The 20,016-nt window shown below is 41.4% G+C and overlaps 1 protein-coding gene across 2 annotated transcripts in view; it reads left to right on the top strand.

Moving 5' to 3' along the window:
• The first annotated feature begins 955 nt into the window (after nucleotides 1-955).
• LOC106603639 (zinc finger and BTB domain-containing protein 16-A) overlaps nucleotides 956-20,016 on the top strand; it is a 157,537-nt gene continuing 138,476 nt past the window's right edge. For both annotated transcript variants that reach the window (XM_014197535.3, XM_014197534.3), the window contains exons 1-2: nucleotides 956-1,090; nucleotides 8,818-10,166. In XM_014197535.3, coding sequence (XP_014053010.2) covers nucleotides 8,917-10,166 — 1,250 coding nt within the window. In that variant the 5' untranslated portion in view covers nucleotides 956-1,090; nucleotides 8,818-8,916. The remainder of the gene's footprint in view (nucleotides 1,091-8,817; nucleotides 10,167-20,016) is intronic.

Genomic DNA, 20,016 nt, shown 5'->3' with positions numbered 1-20,016 from the left:
AGAAAGTATTTTTAAAACCTCCCACTTTGGGCTGGAGTGTCAATGTGTAGTTCGTACATGCAGAATTGTTTTCTTGACGCTGTACCACACCATTTTTCCTACATTTCCCCCCACATGGGCCAACTCCTTAGCGATTTGAGTTTGAGCCAATGAGCTTCAGCCCCTGGTATTTGAGTGACAGCCAGCAAAAGGCCTGCCCAGCATTAACCAATGAGGTTGCAGGGCAGGCCCAATGGCTCAGTGGACACAGCAAAGAGAGCGTGTCTTTGTATCCCAAACCACACCCTCTACCCTACCAACCTCACTCGTCACATGTTGCTGATGAAACTCTGGGTGACTTCAAGAGAGTGGCAATGGGATCAATAAACCCGCAAACTGCACGACACACTCCTGTCTTGAATTATGCAATTCATGTTCCACTTTTAAATAATAAAACAAACATGATATTCTAATTAACAAATTCCCCTGTAGTTTTACAATATATAAACCTCAGTAACAGTTAAACATTTAATTTGGGAGATATTTCATCTGTTATATGTGTCAAGTCTCGAAATCATCCGTAAAAAAAATGCAGGTGACATATAATTAGGCGCACAGATCCATTGTTTGTATGAAATTGTGCGAACTCCAAACATATTGCAGTATGTGTCTGGATGTTCTGAAGCCTGCAGCCTTGCTGGCTTGGTAGAAGTGGCTATCTGAGGGTCTAATTAGCCCCTTCACCCGCAATAATTTTCACTCCCTCAGCTTTAGGACACTTGTGCAAATGGCAGAGGTGCACATGAACATGCAATTTTCGGGGACCACTTTTGGATTGTGAGTGTTACTTTCAGAACTTCTGGCTAAAAGTATACAAAAGTATCAGATCATCTCTTTAAACATTCGGCAGCCCCCTAGGTGTCTCACTTTCGCAGTGTTTGCATGGATTCAAGGGAAAGAAGAGTGACTCGGTGCGTTGACGTCACCGTTGTGTTGATTTGCTAACACGAAAGAAGAGAGGAGTTAGTGCGTGTGAGAGCGGGTACTGTGAACTGCATTACTATGCTGTAGCCCAATAACCACACATTCGGAATCAAAACGTGCAACTTAGGTGAGTACTGATATGGGTGCGCAGCTTTCGTGTTACAGTGACAGACCCGCTTTTCTGCATGCTTACAGTTGTTGTTTGCCTGTGTACTCTCGCATTATGAATGCATTAATAGTATGTTTGTTATCATCATTTTAAACCCACATGAAGTTACAGTAGCCTATAGCGAGTTGCGGCGCAACAGTGTGGCAAGCAAAGTTCAAATATCAATTTCTGTGTGCGCTGAAGTGTTTTAAATTGAAAGTGTTTGGGTGTCAGATGAAGCCACAAGTCTGAGCGCATGAAAGGTGTTGAAGTTAACATGAACACAACATTGGGCATGTAAAGATGTTAGGTTGACGTAACCGTCTTTTAACGTATTCGGGAGATCGCAGCACGAGAACGTGAGGTCTGGGTTTAGGCTACATTGCAAATCAGACAGTGTGACATTCTTCCATGTGGTTTATTCTGAGAATCGTGTGTTCCTATTGAAATGAGAATACAGTATACGCTGATACCTCATGCCGCTGTTATTTTCCTGGAAGTTTAAAAAACGAATAATGACGCACTTGAGGTGCTCGTGCAGCGGTGATCACAAATCATCACGAACACAGGGGCAATAGTCTGAAATGTGTCCATCTATTTTAGCTGATGTAGACTACATTGTACAGTAGAGACCCGCATAGTAAACTGATAGACTGCTGCTAATTCCTTGATTCGTAATCACTTTGCCTTCGCTTGATGCAAATCATTTTGTATAATTGTTTTTAATAGATGGAATGGAGAATTTAATTGCTATCGATATGGGTTATATCGCTCTTCCAAGCTCGAGCATGACATGTCCAATTAAAACGCTATCAACTGCAACGATAGCACTTCAATGATATCACTTCAGACGATTCCACCTGTGTGTTAATCAGAATAGCAAGCTAGTGAATTTAATCATTGTTGCAACCAGTCCCCGCTGAGATCATGTATTTGTGTCTCATTCGCCCGTATGTAACGTTACTTTAGTAGACTCAGCTGAGATAAGTGTGAGTACTGTTTGTTATTGAGCAAAATGTGTCTAGACACAATTTCCACGAGCATAGGTTTTTATTGTTTCGGCTTTATACATCAGGACTCATTTGAGTATAGACTACATTAAAGAGATGCGCGCCTTGGACAGACAGCTGACTGGCTACAGTTGGTCTTTAGAGGATTCTCGATCTGATTGCATTATGTTGGCGTTGATATGCGCTCAATACAGAATTTTGACAGAAACGAATAATTCATCCTTCGAATGGTGTCTTCTGCACGTATCACACGATTGCGTTAAATTATTTGATGACATTAACGCACTGTGTCAAACCTGGGGTGTAATCATTAGTCCAAACAGTTGCGAAACGGAACGTTTTCCAACTAAAACGAGTTGGACAAATTCAGGTAGGTCCCTCTCCGTTTTGTTCTGTTTCCTTCCGTTTAAGAAACGTTTTGCAACAGAGTCGGTTTAATGAATACGTTTTCGGGGCTTTACATTACTGATACTCATTAGACAACTTTCGATTGTTTCATATGGTAAACCTGGGACACTTAGGCTGCGTTTACACAGGCAGCGCAATTTTGATATTTTTCCACTAATTGGTCTTTTGACCAATCACATCAGGGGTATATTCATTACGTCCTGCAACGGAAACCGTTTTACAGTTTAAGAACCAAATGGAAGCAAACAGAACAAAGGGAACTAAACAGGTAAGGACCTACCTGCATTTGTCCAATACAAACTCTTGTTTTCGTTATAAAACGTTTTCTTTTTGACGTAAAAGAAAAGTTTTTGCAACATAATTGACGTAATGAATACACCCCAGACCTTTTCACATCAGATCTTTTTCAGAGCTAATCTGATTGGTCAAAAGACCAATTAGTGAAAAAAATATCAGAATTGGGCTGCCTGTCTAAACGCAGCCTAACCATATTATGCAGCGCTACAGACATTGACCTACTTACAAGGTCATAAATTAGAGCTAAATTGGTATTTGTGTCTTAAAGAAAAAAAAATGTTTTACGCCACCACATTATTTGTTGGACAGCCACTTCTAATATACAGTCTCATCAATACCAGATTTATACAGCCTTGATTAACTGCTCAACAATATATCTGATGACTGCCAACTGTTGACTTTTTTTGTGAGAGCCACTCTAATGAGCCTAGGTATTGCTAACCTAGTATAACTGTTTAGGAAATGTGGATGCAAAATTAAGGCATGAATTAATATATTTTTTATCTGCTCTTTATCAATCTCATTTCGGGGAACATTTAAATATATGTAGCCTACATTTGTATGTTTACTGATTTATAATGGAATAATTTTAATTTGTTCAATTATAAAAGGATTTGCCTAAAATCATTATACATAATCATATTCATTGTAAAAGGTTACTAAAATAACATTTACGTTAATAGTGATAATAACAATATCAACAGTCAGGAATATATTATGATCATTTAGTATTATTAACTTATAGGTTATTTTTCTTGAGGTGTTGTCTTTTGTGAGTGGGCAATGATACATACAGTGCCTTCAGAAAGTAGTCCTACCCCTTGACCTTTTCCACATTTTGTTTCTGGTACAGCCTGAATTTAAAATGGATTAAATAGAGATTTTTTATCACTGGCCAACACGCATCATGTCAAAGTATGTTTTTCAAATGATTACAAATTAATAAAAAATCAAAAGCTGTAATGTCTTGAGTCCATAAGTATTCAACCCTTTTGTTATGGCAAGCCTAAATAAGTTCAGTAGTAAAAATGTGCTTAACAAGTCACATAATACATTGCAATAATAGTGTTTAACATGATTTTTGAATGACAACCTCATCTCTGTAGCCCACGCATACAATTATCCGTAAGGACCCTCAGTCGAGCAGTGAATTTCAAACACAGATTCAACCACAAATATCAGGGTTTTCCAATGCCTCACAAAGAAGGGCACCTATTGGCAGATGGGTAAAAAAACAACAACAACAAAAAACAGACATTGAATATCCCTTTGAGCATGGTGGAGTTATTAATTACACTTTGGATGGTGTATCAATACACCCAGTTACTACAAAGATACAGGCGTCCTTCCTAATGCAGTTGCCGGAGAGAAAGGAAACCACTCATGGATTTCACCATGAGGCCAATGGTGACTTTAAAACAGTTCCATAGTTCAATGGCTATGACAGGAGCGCACTAAGGATGAATCAACACAATACTAATCTAATTGACAGTGAAAAGAAGGAAGCCTGAACAGAATACAAACATTTCAAAACATGCATCCTGTTTGCAACAAGGCACTAATGTAAAACATTTGGGAAACATTCAGGACACTTTTTTTGTCCTGAATACAAAATGTTATGTTTTGGGAAAATACAACACATTACTGAGTACTACTCTCCATATTTTCAAGCATTATGATGGCTGCATAAATCAAATGTATTTATGAAGCCCTTTTTACATCAGGCAATGTCACAAAGTGCTACCCATCATGTTATGGGTATGCTTGTAATCATTAAGGACTGCAGAGTTTTTCAGGATAAAAAAAGAAACACTGGAGCTAAGCACTTCCCAGAAGAAAATCTGGTTGTCTGCTTTCCACCAGACACTGGGAGATCAATTCATCTTTCAGCAGGATGATAACCTAAAACACAAGGCCAAATCTCCATGAGTGGATTACCAAGAAGACCAAGATTACCAAGGTTTCCATTAACCCAGTAGGCAGGTTTCCATTTATTTGACAAAGCAATGTTGCAACAACAAAAAAAGTGACATATGTAATGGAAACGGAAGATATAGGAGACATAAAGAACATTTTTCTAAAGATCAACAAAATGTTTATCCATTCGACGGGTGGATTTTCCTTCTGTCAAACTTAATTTATTGCGATAAATTATGAAGGAAACTGTCTTAATAAATGATGATTGCAGAATCATTTTGAAGGTATCCAGGGCACGTGATTTCACCACATAACTATAAAGCTCCATTCCACATTTCATTCTAAATGTGTACGTCTTGAAAAATATATATATTTTTGAACTATAAATGATTTTCTTTGCAAAACAAAGATTGTCCTGACTTTCAAAAATGCCTGAATTGCTTCGCCTTGCTTTTCTGGTTGGCTGGCAAGTTTCCCCATCCAATTATTTCAGATCAACAGGAGTACAAGTTTCACCGTTGCACGGACCGTAAAGATACGTTGGCACATGAGAATTATTAGGATATGGCAAATAATAGTAAATGATTGCATTCTATCTATGCTGGCTTTAGCGGGCTACCTAAGCGATGAAACCGATAGGTGTGAGGGAATACAGGCCAATTTATTAACGGGCAATTTGCCTAAATGGGTAATGCAAACACTTCAACCATTTTGATTTAACACACTGTAGATTTTATTCAAAAACTTTTTTTAGGTGTGACATCATTACGTCCAGCTGTTTTCATCAACATGATAGTTAAATGGAAATGCACCCTTGTAGGCAATTTTTTTTTAATCAAACTTTCTAAATGTCGACAAACTAACAATCACTGGACAAGTTAATGGAAATGTAGCTAGTGAATGATCCTGAGTGGCCGTGTTAGTTCTGACTTAAATCTGCTGAAAATCTAAGGCAATACTGTGAAATGACTGTCTAGCAATGATCATCAACCAATTCGACAGAGCTTGAAGAATTTTAAAAACAATAATAGGCAAATCTTGCACAATACAGGTGTGCAAAGCTATTACACTTATCCAGAAAAACTCACAGCTGTAATCACTGCCAAAGGTGATTCTAACATGTATTGACTCGCGGTTGAATACTTATCTAATCAACATATATTCGTTTTATTTTCCATACTTTTTATTTTTTACAAATGTTCTAATTTGTCTTCCACTTTGACATGAGAGTATTTTGTGTAGATTGTTGACAAAAAAGGCTAATCCATTTTAATCCCATTTTGTAACAGTCAAGGGATGTGAATAATTTCTGAAGGCTCTGTACAGGGCCAATGTGTGTTCAAGTCATTGATCACATAGCCTAGCCTACTTCCCGCCTGTAGTATGCATCTGATCTCACTCTTCCGAACCAAGTAAAAGCAGTGATGGAAACTATTCTGTCCATGTATAAACCTGCATTTTTGGCATATGTACATACAATACAAGCATTTCGCTACACTCGCATTAACATCTGCTAACCATGTGTATGTGACCAATAAAATTTGATTTGATATAATCTTGTTGGTGCTGCATGGTGTTTGTGCTTTTGCGACATCCTCTGTTCCAACTATTCCTGGCAGCCGCTCGCTGCTCGCTCCCTCCTCGGCTCACTGCTCCTCTCTGTGATGAGAATACTGAATAAGATGCCATTTAATTTCAGAATGGGTGTTGATGGTCTTTGTGAAGCACCAACGCATTCTAACAAAGACTAGGGTGTTGCAAGGTTCTCAAGGGTCCTTATTTGTCGCTGTTCATGTGCTTCCACCTGTCACTATAAATTGAGGGGCAAAATATGTGATAAAAAAAAAATAAAAAAATTAGTTACTTTAATGACGAATATCTGTGGGTTATTAGGTCTGCTTGGCTTTTGATTTCTTTATTTATCAATTGATAGAGCAAATTATGTTCACCCATTTTAAGTAGGATGTTTTTGCATGACATTTTTACAATCCTAGCAGGGTTGTGTCCATAGTTGTATTTCTTATGTAAAGAACAGCTCAATGTCATGTTCATATAATTTTCCCCCGTTTTTTATGAAGTGTCCCGTGTTATTGTATAGTACATTTGAATGAGAACAATTGAATTTAAAATGCCCAGAAAATAAAGATAAATTGCTAGGCTTTATCTAATTGAAATACAAGCCAAGTACAGTTGAAGTCGGAAGTTTGCATACACTTAGGTTGGAGTCATTAAAACTCGTTTTTCAACCACTCCACAAATTTCTTGTTAACAAACTATGGTTTTGGCAAGTTGGTTAGAACATCTACTTTGTGCATGACACAAGTAATTTTCCCAACAATTGTTTGCAAACAGATTATTTCACTTATAATTCACTGTATCACAATTCCAGTAGGTCAGAAGTTTACATACACTAAGTTGACTGTGCCTTTAAACAGCTTGGAAAATTCCAGAAAAAGTAATGGCTGTAGAAGGTTCTGATAGGCTAATTGACATAATTTGAGTCAATTGGAGATGTACCTGTGGATGTATTTCAAGGCCTACCTTCAAACTCAGTGCCTCTTTGCTTGACATCATGGGAAAATCAAAAGAAATCAGCCAAGACCTCAGAAAAATAATCGTAGACCTCCGCCAGTCTGGTTCATCCTTGGGAGCAATTTCCAAATGCCGAAAGGTACCACGTTCATCTGTACAAACAATAGTACGCAAGTATAAACACCATGGGACCACGCAGCCGTCATACCGCTCAGGAAGGAGACGCGTTCTGTCTCCTAGAGATGAATGTACTTTGGTGGGAAAATTGCAAATCAATCCCAGAACAACAGCAAAGGACCTTGTGAGGATGCTGGAGAAAACCGGTACAAAAGTATCTATATCCACAGTAAAATGAGTCCTACATCGACATAACCTCTAGACTATGGTTTGCAACTGCACATGGGGACAAGGATTGTATTTTTTTGAGAAATGTCCTCTGGTCTGATGAAACAAAAAGTAGAACTGTTTGGCCATAATGACCATTGTTATGTTTGGAGGAAAAAGGGGGATGCTTGCAAGCCGAAGAACACCATCCCAACCGTGAAGCATCCCAACTGTGAAGCATAAGGGTGGCAGCATCATGTTGTGGGGGTGCTTTGCTGCAGGAGGGACTGGTGCACTTCACAAAATAGATGGCATCAAGAGGAAGGAAAATGATGTGGATATATGGAAGCGACATCTCAAGACATCAGTCAGGAAGTTAAAGCTTGGTCGCAAATGGGTCTTCCAAATGGACAATGACCCCAAGCATACTTCCGAAGTTGTGTCAAAATGGCTCAAGGACAACAAAGTCAAGGTATTGGAGTAGCCATCAAAAATCCCTGACCTCAATACTATAGAACATTTGTGGGCAGAACTGAAAAAGCGTGTGCGAGCAAGGAGGCCTACAAACCTGACTCAGTTACACCAGCTCTGTCAGGAGGAATTGGCCAAAATTCACCCAACTTATTGAGGGAAGCTTGTGGAAGGCTACCAGAAACGTTTGACCCAAGTTAAATAATTTAAAGAAAATACACTCAAGTAGTATTTGGTAGCATGTAAACTTCTTACCCAGTGGGAATGTGATGAAGGAAATAAAAGCTGAAATAAATCATTCTCGCTGCTATTATTCTGACATTTCACATTCTTAAAATAAAGTGATGATCCTAACTGACCTAAAACAGGGAATTTTTACTAGGATTAAATGTCAGGAATTGTGGAAAACTGAGTTTAAATGTATTTGGCTAAGGTTTATGTAAACTTCCGACTTCAACTGTAACAATTATGGTTTGAAATGGCTTTTCTAATACACTGCATTAATTAATACAACAGCAATTTATTATTTTAACTAAATACTGCAGAACTATGTTTGGATTTTTTTATCTAAAGTGTAGGTTTATATATTGGTCCGTTCTTATATTCAACAGTTATTAAAAGTTTATTGGACTTAGACAAAGTATGGTATCTAGTTAAGAAGTCAACAATTATTTAGATATATTTTTGAAGTACAGTATTTCCTAAAATATTCTGTGCTTTTTCTTTTTCTCTATCCATTCTCTCCAGATTGACTTTATCTTGTTTACAAAGATACCGGTAAGTGAACAAACTGCTGAGGAGTGAAAGCAAGCCTCATGAGTTGGCCTGGCGGATCTCAGCGACGTTATGGATTTGACTAAAATGGGTATGATCCAGCTCCAGAACCCTAACCACCCCACGGCCCTGCTGAAGAAGGCCAACCAGATGCGTCTGGCAGGAACCCTCTGCGACGTGGTCATCATGGTGGACAGCCAGGAGTTCCATGCTCACCGGACCGTGCTGGCCTGCACCAGCAAGATGTTTGAGATCCTGTTTCACCGCAACAGCCAGCATTACACACTGGACTTTCTTTCACCAAAGACCTTCCAGCAGATACTGGAGTATGCCTACACTGCCACACTCCAGGCCAAAGTGGAAGACCTGGACGACCTACTGTACGCAGCAGAGATCCTAGAAATTGAGTACTTGGAGGAGCAATGCCTCAAGATCCTGGAGACAATCCAGTCCTCAGACGACAACGACACAGAGGTCAACATGAACGATGAAGGCACGGAGGAAGATGATGAGCGCAAGGGCAGGCAAGGAGGGAAGAACGCCAAGAAGCATTCCATGGAGGGGAGCTACCATTCAGCCGTCCAGCAAGCCTCGGCCCTGGCCAGCATGGTGGACCAGAGCCCCTCTGTCTCCACATCCTTCGGGCTCTCCACCATGAGCCCAACCAAAGCTGCCGTGGACAGCCTGATGAGCATAGGCCAGTCCCTCCTGCAGCAGGGCTTTGGGGGCGAGCACCTGACTCAAGGAAACTCCCACCACCAATTGATGACCGATATCAAGACGGAGATGATGCAAGTGGATGAAGGCGGAGGCCACGTGAGCCCCAGAACCATGGAGTCCAGTGCCTCCAGCAATGGCAAAAGGAGCAGCGAGTTGGACAAGAACCGTGATGGCCCCGGGACCCCAACCAGGAGCAGTGTGATCACAAGCGCCCGCGAGCTGCACTACGTCCGGGAGGATGGCATGGGCGACTCCCAAGCAGATGGCGGCCAAATGGGTCTGGAAGCCATGGCGGGTATGACAGGCATGACCGAGAAACACCTGGCCTCCTTGTACTCGCTGCCTACCAATCATAAAAATGAGGCCATGCTATCCATGCCGGCCTCCATGGCCTCTTCTCTCCATATGTCCCCTGCCCTGGCCATGTCCATGGACTTCAGTGCCTATGGGGGACTTCTGCCCCAGAGCTTCATTCAGAGGGAGTTCTTCAACAAGTTGGGGGAGCTGGCTGCAGGTATGAAGCCAGACGGTAGGAACCAGCATGAACGCTGCAACGTGTGTGGCGCAGAGCTACCAGACAACGAAGCTGTGGAGCAACATAGGTAAGCTCAACGTTGTTGTACTTCATGTCACTGGGTTGGTTCCATTAACATTTGTAAACTTATTGATCTTTGCCAAAATCTATCTTTCTTAAAATAGCATTTTAATGTTGATTTAAAGTCATCTCTGTACAATAACTTAATTTAAGTGTGCTGATATACAGTGCCTTGGGAAAGTATTCAGACCCCTTGACTTTTTCCACATTTTGGTATGTTACAGCCTTATTCTAAAATTGATTAAATATATTTTGTTTTTTTCTCAGCAATCTATACACAATACCGCATAATGACAAAGCGAAAACAGGTTTTAGACATTTTTGCAAATGTATTACAAATAAAAACCAGATACCTTATTTACATAAATATTCACACCCTTTGCTTTCAGACTCGAAATTGAGGTCAATTCAATTGATTGGACGTGATTTGGAAAGGCATACACCTGTCCGATATAAGGTTTCACAGTTGACACTGCATGTCAGAGCAAAAACCAAGCCATGAGGTCAAAGGAATTGTCCGTAGAGCTCTGAGACAGGATTGTGTCGAGGCACAGATCTAGGGAAGGGTACCAAAAATGTCTGCTGCATTGAAGGTCCCCAAGAACACAGTGGCCTCCATTTCTTAGAGCTGGCCGTGTGGCCAGACTGAGCAATTGGGGGAGAAGGGCCTTGGTCAGAGAGGTGACCAAGAACCCAATGGTTACTCTGACAGCGCTCTGGAGTTCCTCTGTGGATATGGGAGAACCTTCCAGATGGACAAGCATCTCTGCAGCACTCCACCAATCAGGCTTTTATGGTAGAGTGGCCAGACAGAAGCCACTAAGTAAAAGGCACATGACAGCCTGCTTGGAGTTTGCCAAAAGACACCTAAAGGACAAGATTCTGGTCTGATAAAACCAAGATTGAACTCTTTGGCCTGAATGCCAAGCGTCACATCTGGAGGAAACCTGGCACTATCCCTATGGTGAAGCATGGTGGTGGTAGCATCATGTTGTGGGGATGTATTTCAGCGGCAGAGACTGGGTAGACTAGTAAGGATCGAGGCAAACGGAGCAAAGTCAAGAGGTCCTTGATGAAAACCTGCTCCAGAGCGCTCAGGACCTCAGACTGAGGGTCACCTTCGAACAGGACAACGACCCTAAGCACACAGCCAAGACAAACCAGAAGTGGCTTCGGGACAAGTCTCTGAATGTCCTTGAGTGGCCCAGCCAGAGCCCGGACTTGAACCCGATCCAACATCTCTGGAGAGACCTGAAAATAGCTGTGCAACAACGCTCCCCATCCAACCTGGCACAGCTTGAGAGGATCTGCAAAGAGGAATGGGAGGAACTTCCCAAATACAGGTGTACCAAGCTTGTAGCGTCCTACCCAAGATGACTTGAGGCTGTAATCGCTGCCAAAGGTGCTTCAACAAAGTACTGAGTAAAGGGTCTGAATACTTATGTAAATGTGATATGAATAAAATTAGCAAACATTTCTAAAAATCTGTTTTTGCTTCATGATTTTGGGGTATTGTGTGTAGATTGAGGGGACAATTTAATCAATTTTAGCATAAGGCTGTAATGTAACATTGGAAAAAGTCAAGTGGTCTGAATACTTTCCGAAGGCACTGTACGTACATATAATATAGGCCTACATTTTTCAACCTTAAATAATTCTGGAATCTACCTATCAAAAGTTGTGGTTGTTTTTTTTAAAATCTCGAATATGTTTGGTTTTTTACTCATATACACTGAACAAAAATATAAACGCATCATGTAAAGTGTTGGTACCATGTTTCATGAGCTGAAAAATAAATCCCAGAAAATGTCCATATGCACAAAAAGCATATTGCTCTCAAATTTTGTGCACACATTTCTTTACTTCCCTGTTTGTGTATTTCTTCTTTGCCAAGATAATCAATCCACCTGACAGGTGGGGCATATTAAGATGCTGATTAAACAGCATGATCATTACACAGGTGCATCTTGTGCTGGGGACAATAAAAGGCCACTTTAAAATGTGTGACAAAACTGCACAACACAATGCCACAGATGTCTCAAGTTTTGAGGGATTGTGCAATTGGCATGTAAGAATGTCCACCCGAGCTGTTGCTAGATAATTTAATTTTAATTTCTCTACCATAAGCCGCCTCCAACGTCATTTTAGAGAATTTGGCTGTACGTCCAACCGGCCTCACAACCGCAGACCACGTGTTAGTTCTCCAGCTTCTTTCTTCTCACTTTGTCATTTAGGTTAGTATTGTGGAGTAACTACAACTATCCATCCTCAGTTTTCTCCTATCACAGCCATTAAACAATAACTGTTTTAAACTCACAATTAGCCTCTTGGAGAAATCCCTGTGGTTTCCTTCCTTTCCAGTGACGGAGTTAGGAACAAAGCTTTATCTTTGTAGTGTCTGAGTGTATTTATACAGAATTAATTAATTAATTAATTAATAACTTCAGCATGCTGAAAGGGATATTCAATGTCTGCTTTTTTTACCTGTCTTCCAATAGTTGCCCTTTGTGAGGCATTTGAAGACCTCCCTGGTCTTCGTGGTTGAATCTGTGTTTGAAATTCACTGCTTGACTGAGGGACCTTGAAATGATCTGTATGTGTGGGGTACAGAGATTATGTAGTCATTCAAAAATCATGTTGCTCACTATTATTGCACACAGTGAGTCCATGCAACTTATTATGTGACATGTTAAGCACATTTTTAGTCCGGAACTTATTTAGGCTTGCCATACTAAAGGGGTTGAATACTTGTTGACTCAAGCCATTTCAGTTTTCATTTGTAAAAAGATTTAAAAACATAATTCCACTTTGACATTAGGGGTATTGTGTGTAGACCTGTAACACAACAAAATGTTGAAAAGTCCAAAGGGTGTGAATACTTTCTGAAGGCACTGAAGCTAACAAACTACAGTTGAAGTGGGAAGCTTTACATACACTTAGGTTAGAGTCATTAACTTGTTTTTCAACCACTCCACACATTTCTTGTTAGCAAACTATAGTTTTGGCAAGTCAGATAGGACATCTACTTTGTGCATGACACAAGTCATTTTTCCAGCAATTGTTTACAGACAGATTATTTCACTTATAATTCACTGTATCACAATTCCAGTAGGTCAGAAGTTTACATACACTAAGTTGACTGTGCCTTTAAACAGCTTGGAAAATTCCAGAAAAGGATCTCATGGCTTTAGAAGCTTCTGATAGGCTAATTGACCTCAGTTGAGTCAATGGGAGGTGTACCTGTGGATGTATTTCAAGGCCTACCTTCAAACCCAGTGCCTCTTGCTTGACATCATGGGAAAATGAAAATAAATCAGCCAAGACCTCAGAATTTTTTTTTTGTAGACCTCCACAAGTCTGGTTCATCCTTGGGAGCAATTTCCAAACGCCTGAAGGTACCACGTTCATCTGTACAAACAATAGTACGCAAGTATAAACACCATGGGACCACGCAGCTGTCATGCCACTCAAGAAGGAGACGCATTCTGTCTCCTAGAGATGAATGTACTTTGGTGCGAAAAGTGCAAATCAATCCCAGAACAACAGCAAAGGATCTTGTGAAGATGCTGGAGGAAACAGGTACAAAAGTATCTATATCCACAGTAAAACAAGTCCTATATCGACATAACCTGAAAGGCCGCTCAGCAAGGAAGAAGCCACTGCTCCAAAACCGCCATAAAAAAGCCAGACTACGGTTTGCAACTGCACATGGTGACAAAGATCGTACTTTTTGGAGAAATGTCCTCTGGTCTGATGAAACAAAAATAGAACTGTTTGGCCATAATGACCATTGTTATGTTTGGAGGAAAAAGGGGGAGGCTTGCAAGCCGAAGAACACCATCCCAACCGTGAAGCACGGGGCTGGCAGCATCATGTTGTGGGTGTGCTTTGCTGCAGGAGGGACTGGTGCACTTCACAAAATAGATGGCATCATGACGAAGGAAAATGATGTGGATATATTGGAAGAAATATCTCAAGACATCAGTCAGGAAGTTAAAACTTGGTCGCAAATGGGTCTTCCAAATGGACAATGACCCCAAGCATACTTCCAAAGTTGTGGCAAAATGGCTTAAGAACAACAAAGTGAAGGTATTGGAGTGGCCATCACAAAGCCCTGACCTCGATCCCATAGAAACTTTGTGGGCAGAACTGAAAAAGCGTGTACGAGCAAGGAGGCCTACAAACCTGACTCAGTTACACTCGCTCTGTCAGGAGGTATGGGCCAAAATTCACCCAACTTATTGTGGGAAGCTTGTGGAAGGCTACCTGAAACGTTTGACCGAAGTTAAACAATTTATAGGCAATGCTACCAAATACTAATTGAGTGTGTGTAAACTTCTGACCCACTGGGAATGTGATCAAAGAAATAAAAGCTGAAAATAATTTTCTCTACTATTATTCTGACATTTCACATTCTTAAAATAAAGTGGTGATCCTAACTGACCTAAGACAGGGAATTTTTACTAGGATTAAATGTCAGGAATTGTGAAAAACTGAGTTTAAATGTATTTGGCTAAGGTGTATGTAAACTTCCGACTTCAACTGTAAATGACTCGTTGGATAATATCCTTGATTTTAATTTGAATGTTTGAGATTTTACCACTCATTAGATTTTGTTTGTTTTCTCAGCTAAGATATTTTTTCACAATTTTGATGCAACAAATTTTAAGCCTGATTTTTAAATACATTTATTTGAATTAGTAAATGTGAAATTAGCTTCTTGTGGTCTATCACCTGGTTTTGAAACATTGCTGAGAAGATTTTAATATGCCTTTTACTGGACATATTTGAAATCTTTGTCTATTTTTGGTTAATAAAATGCATTTCTTAATGGGAATAAGTAATGTATTTTCCATTATACTGCTGGCAATAGCATTGGATGTTATGTTTGTCAATTTTCACCCAGAATTGGGTAGGAGTTTCTTTCTTGTAAAGTCAATAATGTAGGCATTTTAAGGCAGTTGTATTGCAATGCTACCAGGCTACTGCTCACTTGTTGCTGATACTACATGATACTTGAATATCTGTATTCATATTGTTTAAAGTAGGCTATCATAGCAATACAATATTTACAAATTCAACAGCTAAAGTGTTGTCGATCTCTGAAACAAAAGCAGTAGTCTATTGCTGGTGACCGGTCAGAGGTTCTCTCCCCTGATGACTTCCAGGCCTGTCCGGGTGACTACCGAGCCATCCTGCCGCGGCGCTGGCTGAGCCCATTAGTTGCACCTGGCGAAGGGGGTCAGCTAATGGGAAGCAGCCCCCTCCCCCTCTCCTCACACCCACCCCAGCACACCCCTGAACCCTGCGGTGTGGCCAGTGATGGAGTGTCCCAGGCCGGGGCTCCCAGCCACCTGGGGGACAAGGAGGGTCTTATTAGCTTTATGAGTGGAGCAGACTGTCCAGGCCAGGAAATGAGGGCTGTGCACAGGACCCAGGCCCTGCCCTCTGCAGCCTAACCTTTGGGCTGCTCAGCTGGCCTCTGCTTCTCGTCAGCAGAGCTGGAGGGCGGGGTAGTCGTGGTGTGGATGGAAGTCTGAAAAGAGGGAGTGCAGCGAGTAAATCCATGCCAGGCAAGCACTGCTGTTTAAATCCCACCGTACACTCCTGTTGTAGACTACGCAGCATGCTGTTGTCTGCACCTGAGAAATATTTGTGCAACTTCCAAAACTGTCAAGGAACTGTACTAGTTTGTCTAAAGTTGGGAAATAGACCATAAGAAACACTCTGACAATCTGTTTCTGCTAATGGCCTGACACTCTCACACAGCCCAACACCCCATGAAGCTTGTAGGAGTTGGAATTTGGGACTGACACAGTGTGTCGGCATTGATTGAGAGCTCACATTTCCAGTTGTTTAAGATTATAGTGAGACAAGGAGTGGGAGGGGAGGGGGCGCCCCGGGTGAGTTTACAGGTCCTAGGTCATGTCTGGAGATCCAAGCTTTTATGCAACTGAAAAGAGTTGGATGATATTTTAAAGATGACTCATGCTTGTTTTGCTGAAAAGTTGTACTCTGTACCCTGATCTTGTACAACTTCCTGTGTTTTCAGTGGTTGAATTGGGAGCTGTGGGGTCCCTAGTTCGGTAGCGATTGTTTACCCCATTTCTTCACAGCATGTGATTTCTGTGTAATGCTCAAATTACATTCCAGTGGAGTGACTTTTCATTTTTAAGCATGCAGCTTAAAGCGCTCTTGTCATTTGATGTGTCCATCCTTCAACAACTAAAACATCAATGGTTGGTCTAGAAAGGCATGCCCCTACAAATCGACAGTTGTATTTAGACGAGGCTTTTATAGGCCCAGTGCTACTCTGATATGTGAAAATAAATAAGATCAGCAGGTGATCTCTGCTAAACTGTGGACCCATCCATGTTCTTATTTATTATTACAATGTGCATAAAACTCTGGAATAGAATGTCTCTAACTGAATGATACCATTTCCAGTAAATGACCTCGGTTGAACTGGAATATAATGTCTAACTTAAACAACATTTCCAGTTCACCCAAGGTACTTTTATTGAAATGGTGTCACTAACTTACGACACCATTTCCAGCCTCCACCCTACATATAACATTTTTATTTGAAGCGTAACAGTGTTTGTTTACAATTCAATTTTTTTTATACAAACAATAGAGTAAAACATGCTCATGTTTTGTGTTGTGAGGGGGTATGACTGTTGAATGTAGCTCCTTTAGCACACAATACCCCATAATGACAAAGATATATTTACATAAGTATTCAGACCCTTTACTCTGTACTTTGTTGGAACCACCTTTTGGCAGTGATTACAGCCTCAAGTCTTCTTGGATATGACACTACAAGCTTGGCACACCTGTATTTGGGGAGTTTCTCCCTTGCTTCTCTGCAGATCCTCTCAAGCTCTGCCAGGTTGAATGGGGAGTGTTGCTGCACAGCTATTTTAAGGTCTCTCCAGAGATGTTGGATCGGGTTCAAGTCCGGGCTCTGGCTGGGCCACTCAAGGACATTCAGAGACTTGTCCTGAAGCCACTCCTGGTTTGTCTTGGCTGTGTGCATAGGGTCATTGTCCTGTTGGAAGGTGAACTGTCGCCTCAGTCAGAAACAGCGAGAGAGAATGTTATTAAAGTGGCCAATGATTTCCAGTTTAACAGTAATGGCCTTGAGAGAGAAGCTATTTTTCAGTCTCTCGGTCCCAGCTTTGATGCACCTGTACTGACCTCGCTTTTTGGATGGTAGCGGGGAGAACAGGCAGTGGCTCAGGTGGTTGTTGTCCTTGATCTTTTTGGCCTTCCGTGACACCTGGTACTGTAGGTGTCAGGGAGGGCAGGTAGTTTGCCCCCAGTGATGCGTTGTGCATACTGCACCACCATCTGGAGAGCTCTGCGGTTATGGACGGTGCAGTTGCCGTACCAGGCGGTGATGCAGCCCGAAAGGATGCTCTCAATTGTGCATCTGTAAAACTTTGAGGGTTTTAGACAACAAGCCAAATTTCTTCAGCCTCCTGAGGTTGAAGAGACGCTGTTGAGCCTTCTTCGCCACACTGTCTGTGTGGGTGGATCATTTCAGTTTGTCCGTGATGTGTACGTCGAGGAACTTAACTTTCCAACTTCTCCACTGCTGTTCCGTTGATGTGGATCGGGGGGTGCTCCCTCTGCTATTTCCTGAAGTCCACGATCATCTCCTTTGTTTTGTTGACGTTGAGTGGTCACCTCCCCGACCAAGGCCCTTTTCCTCCGATTGCTCAGTTTGGCTGGAGGCCAGCTCTAGGAAGAGTCTTGGTGGTTCCAAACGTCTTCCATTTAAGAATGATTTAGGCCATTGTGTTCTTGGGGACCTTCAGTGCTGCAGACATTTTTGGTACACTTCCCCAGATCTGTGCCTCGACACAATCCTGTCTTGGACCTCTACGGACAATTCCTTCGACCTCATGGCTTGGTTTTTGCTCTGACATGCACTGTCAACTATGGAACTTTATATAGCCTTTCCAAATCATGTCAAAGTGGTGATCCTAACTGACCTAAAACAGGGAATTTTTACTAGGATTAAATGTCAGGAATTGTGAAAAACTTAATTTAAATGTATTTGGCTAAAGTGTATGTAAACTTCCGACTTCAACTGTATATGCAGATCTCCATCTTATCACAGATGTTAATTTACAGCAATCGATTGTGAGTCATGATTTGATTGAATATGACTTTTTGATTCCCTTTTTGTTTATCAGCAAACCTGTACATTATTTTGTCCCAAAAATGTTTTATATCTGATCAATTGACAGAAATTGCGGTTCCCCTGTTGATAAACCTACATGTTTGTGTGTTTTTCTAAAGACTTGTCAAATGCTTTGATTGTTGATAGCTCACAGAGCGATGGTTCTGGTTGACTAATTACAAATTATATCCCAGCAGCCCTGTGCCAGGGTCGCTGCCATCTCCAATTACAAACGTGAAGAAAATTTCAGTCGGGAGTTCATTTGGTTCAAACAGGTCAAGTTAACTGGCCCTAATTGTTTCCAGAAGTTGCACAGGTCCTTTGTGTGTGTTTGAATGAATGCATCAGTAAGTGCTTATTTCCTGTATACTTTTAGCCTGCTCCATTCATTCGCCTGTGTCCTGGGTTCTGTCATAAAGCCTCAAAACAACTGGATGTGATGTGGATTGGCTCCACAAATGGGAGGGGGTGGGGGTGTTGTATCTCTTGAAGTAGCCCTCCAAAGTCATGTATTGATATCTCCCAGAGATTTATGACTGAGGGATTGGTAAATGAAGGGCTGTGTTTTGTTTTTCAATTGCCCTAGGTTTCCTACAGGGGCCAAATCAACGCTCCATCTCACCACAACAACAATACGTTTTTTTTTCTGCTCCAAAGCCGGGACATATTTGACAAGCTCAGATGTATTATTTCTTAAAGCCTGGGTGAGTTTACTTGTGGCTTCAGGGAGACAAGATTAAAGCAATATTTTAGTAACCCCCGCAATAGGAAAATAATCAGCTGGCAAGGCTGAGGGATTATTAGACAAATGCATCATACGGGGGCTAACTCTAAGGAAGAGAACTCTGCTTGATATTCCAACACCGTTTCCGATTCAAAGGCCCATAGCCTTGGGTTTATCGCTTTCACTTAACACCCATTATCATGAGGATGACTGACTTCTAATGCACTTACAACCCTCCAGAACCCTTTCGGAATATAGCTGGTAAACATAACTAACCACCATTTCTCTCAAATTCTAGCCTCATGGTGTATGAATGAACCCCTATCAATGATTGTCCACTTCGCCTCGGCCGTCTTTGAGATCGAGAAACCTTTTCATCAATGACATTCGGATATTCAATTTCCTCCCTTGTGTCGAGGTGGATAGAGAGGGCAGAGCGGAGCTTAGTCGGCGTGTTCTTATACCCAGGGTTCCTGGGGACCTTATCAGTCCCCCTTATGTGTGTGTGTGTGTGTGTGTGTGTGTGGGTATGTATGTATATGTGGGTATGTATGTATATGAGAGAGACTGCATTAAATAGCATGATCATTACACAGGTGCACCTTGTGCTTTCACACAACACAATGCCACAGATGTCTCAAGTTTTGCATTTGGCATGCTGACTGCAGGAATGTCCATCAGAGCTGTTGCCAGAGAACTGAATGTTAATTTCTCTACCATAAGCCGCCTCCAACGTACAGCTGATGAAACTGGGGTTTTGCACAACCAAAGAATTTCTGCACAAACTATCAGAAACCATCTCAGGGAAGCTCGTGTGTGCTTGTCGTCTTCACCAAGGTCTTGACCTGACTTCAGTTCGGCGTCGTAACTGACTTGCTCACCTTTGATGGCCCCTGGCATGCTGAAAAAGTGTGCTCTTCACTGATGAATCCCGGTTTCAAA

Source organism: Salmo salar, chromosome 04 (assembly GCF_965601325.2).
Source record: "Salmo salar chromosome 04, fSalSal1, whole genome shotgun sequence".
In the NCBI taxonomy this organism is placed as follows: Eukaryota; Metazoa; Chordata; class Actinopteri; order Salmoniformes; family Salmonidae; genus Salmo; species Salmo salar.
Note: the sequence above shows the minus strand (reverse complement) of the source record. Positions and strands in the feature narration are given on the sequence as shown.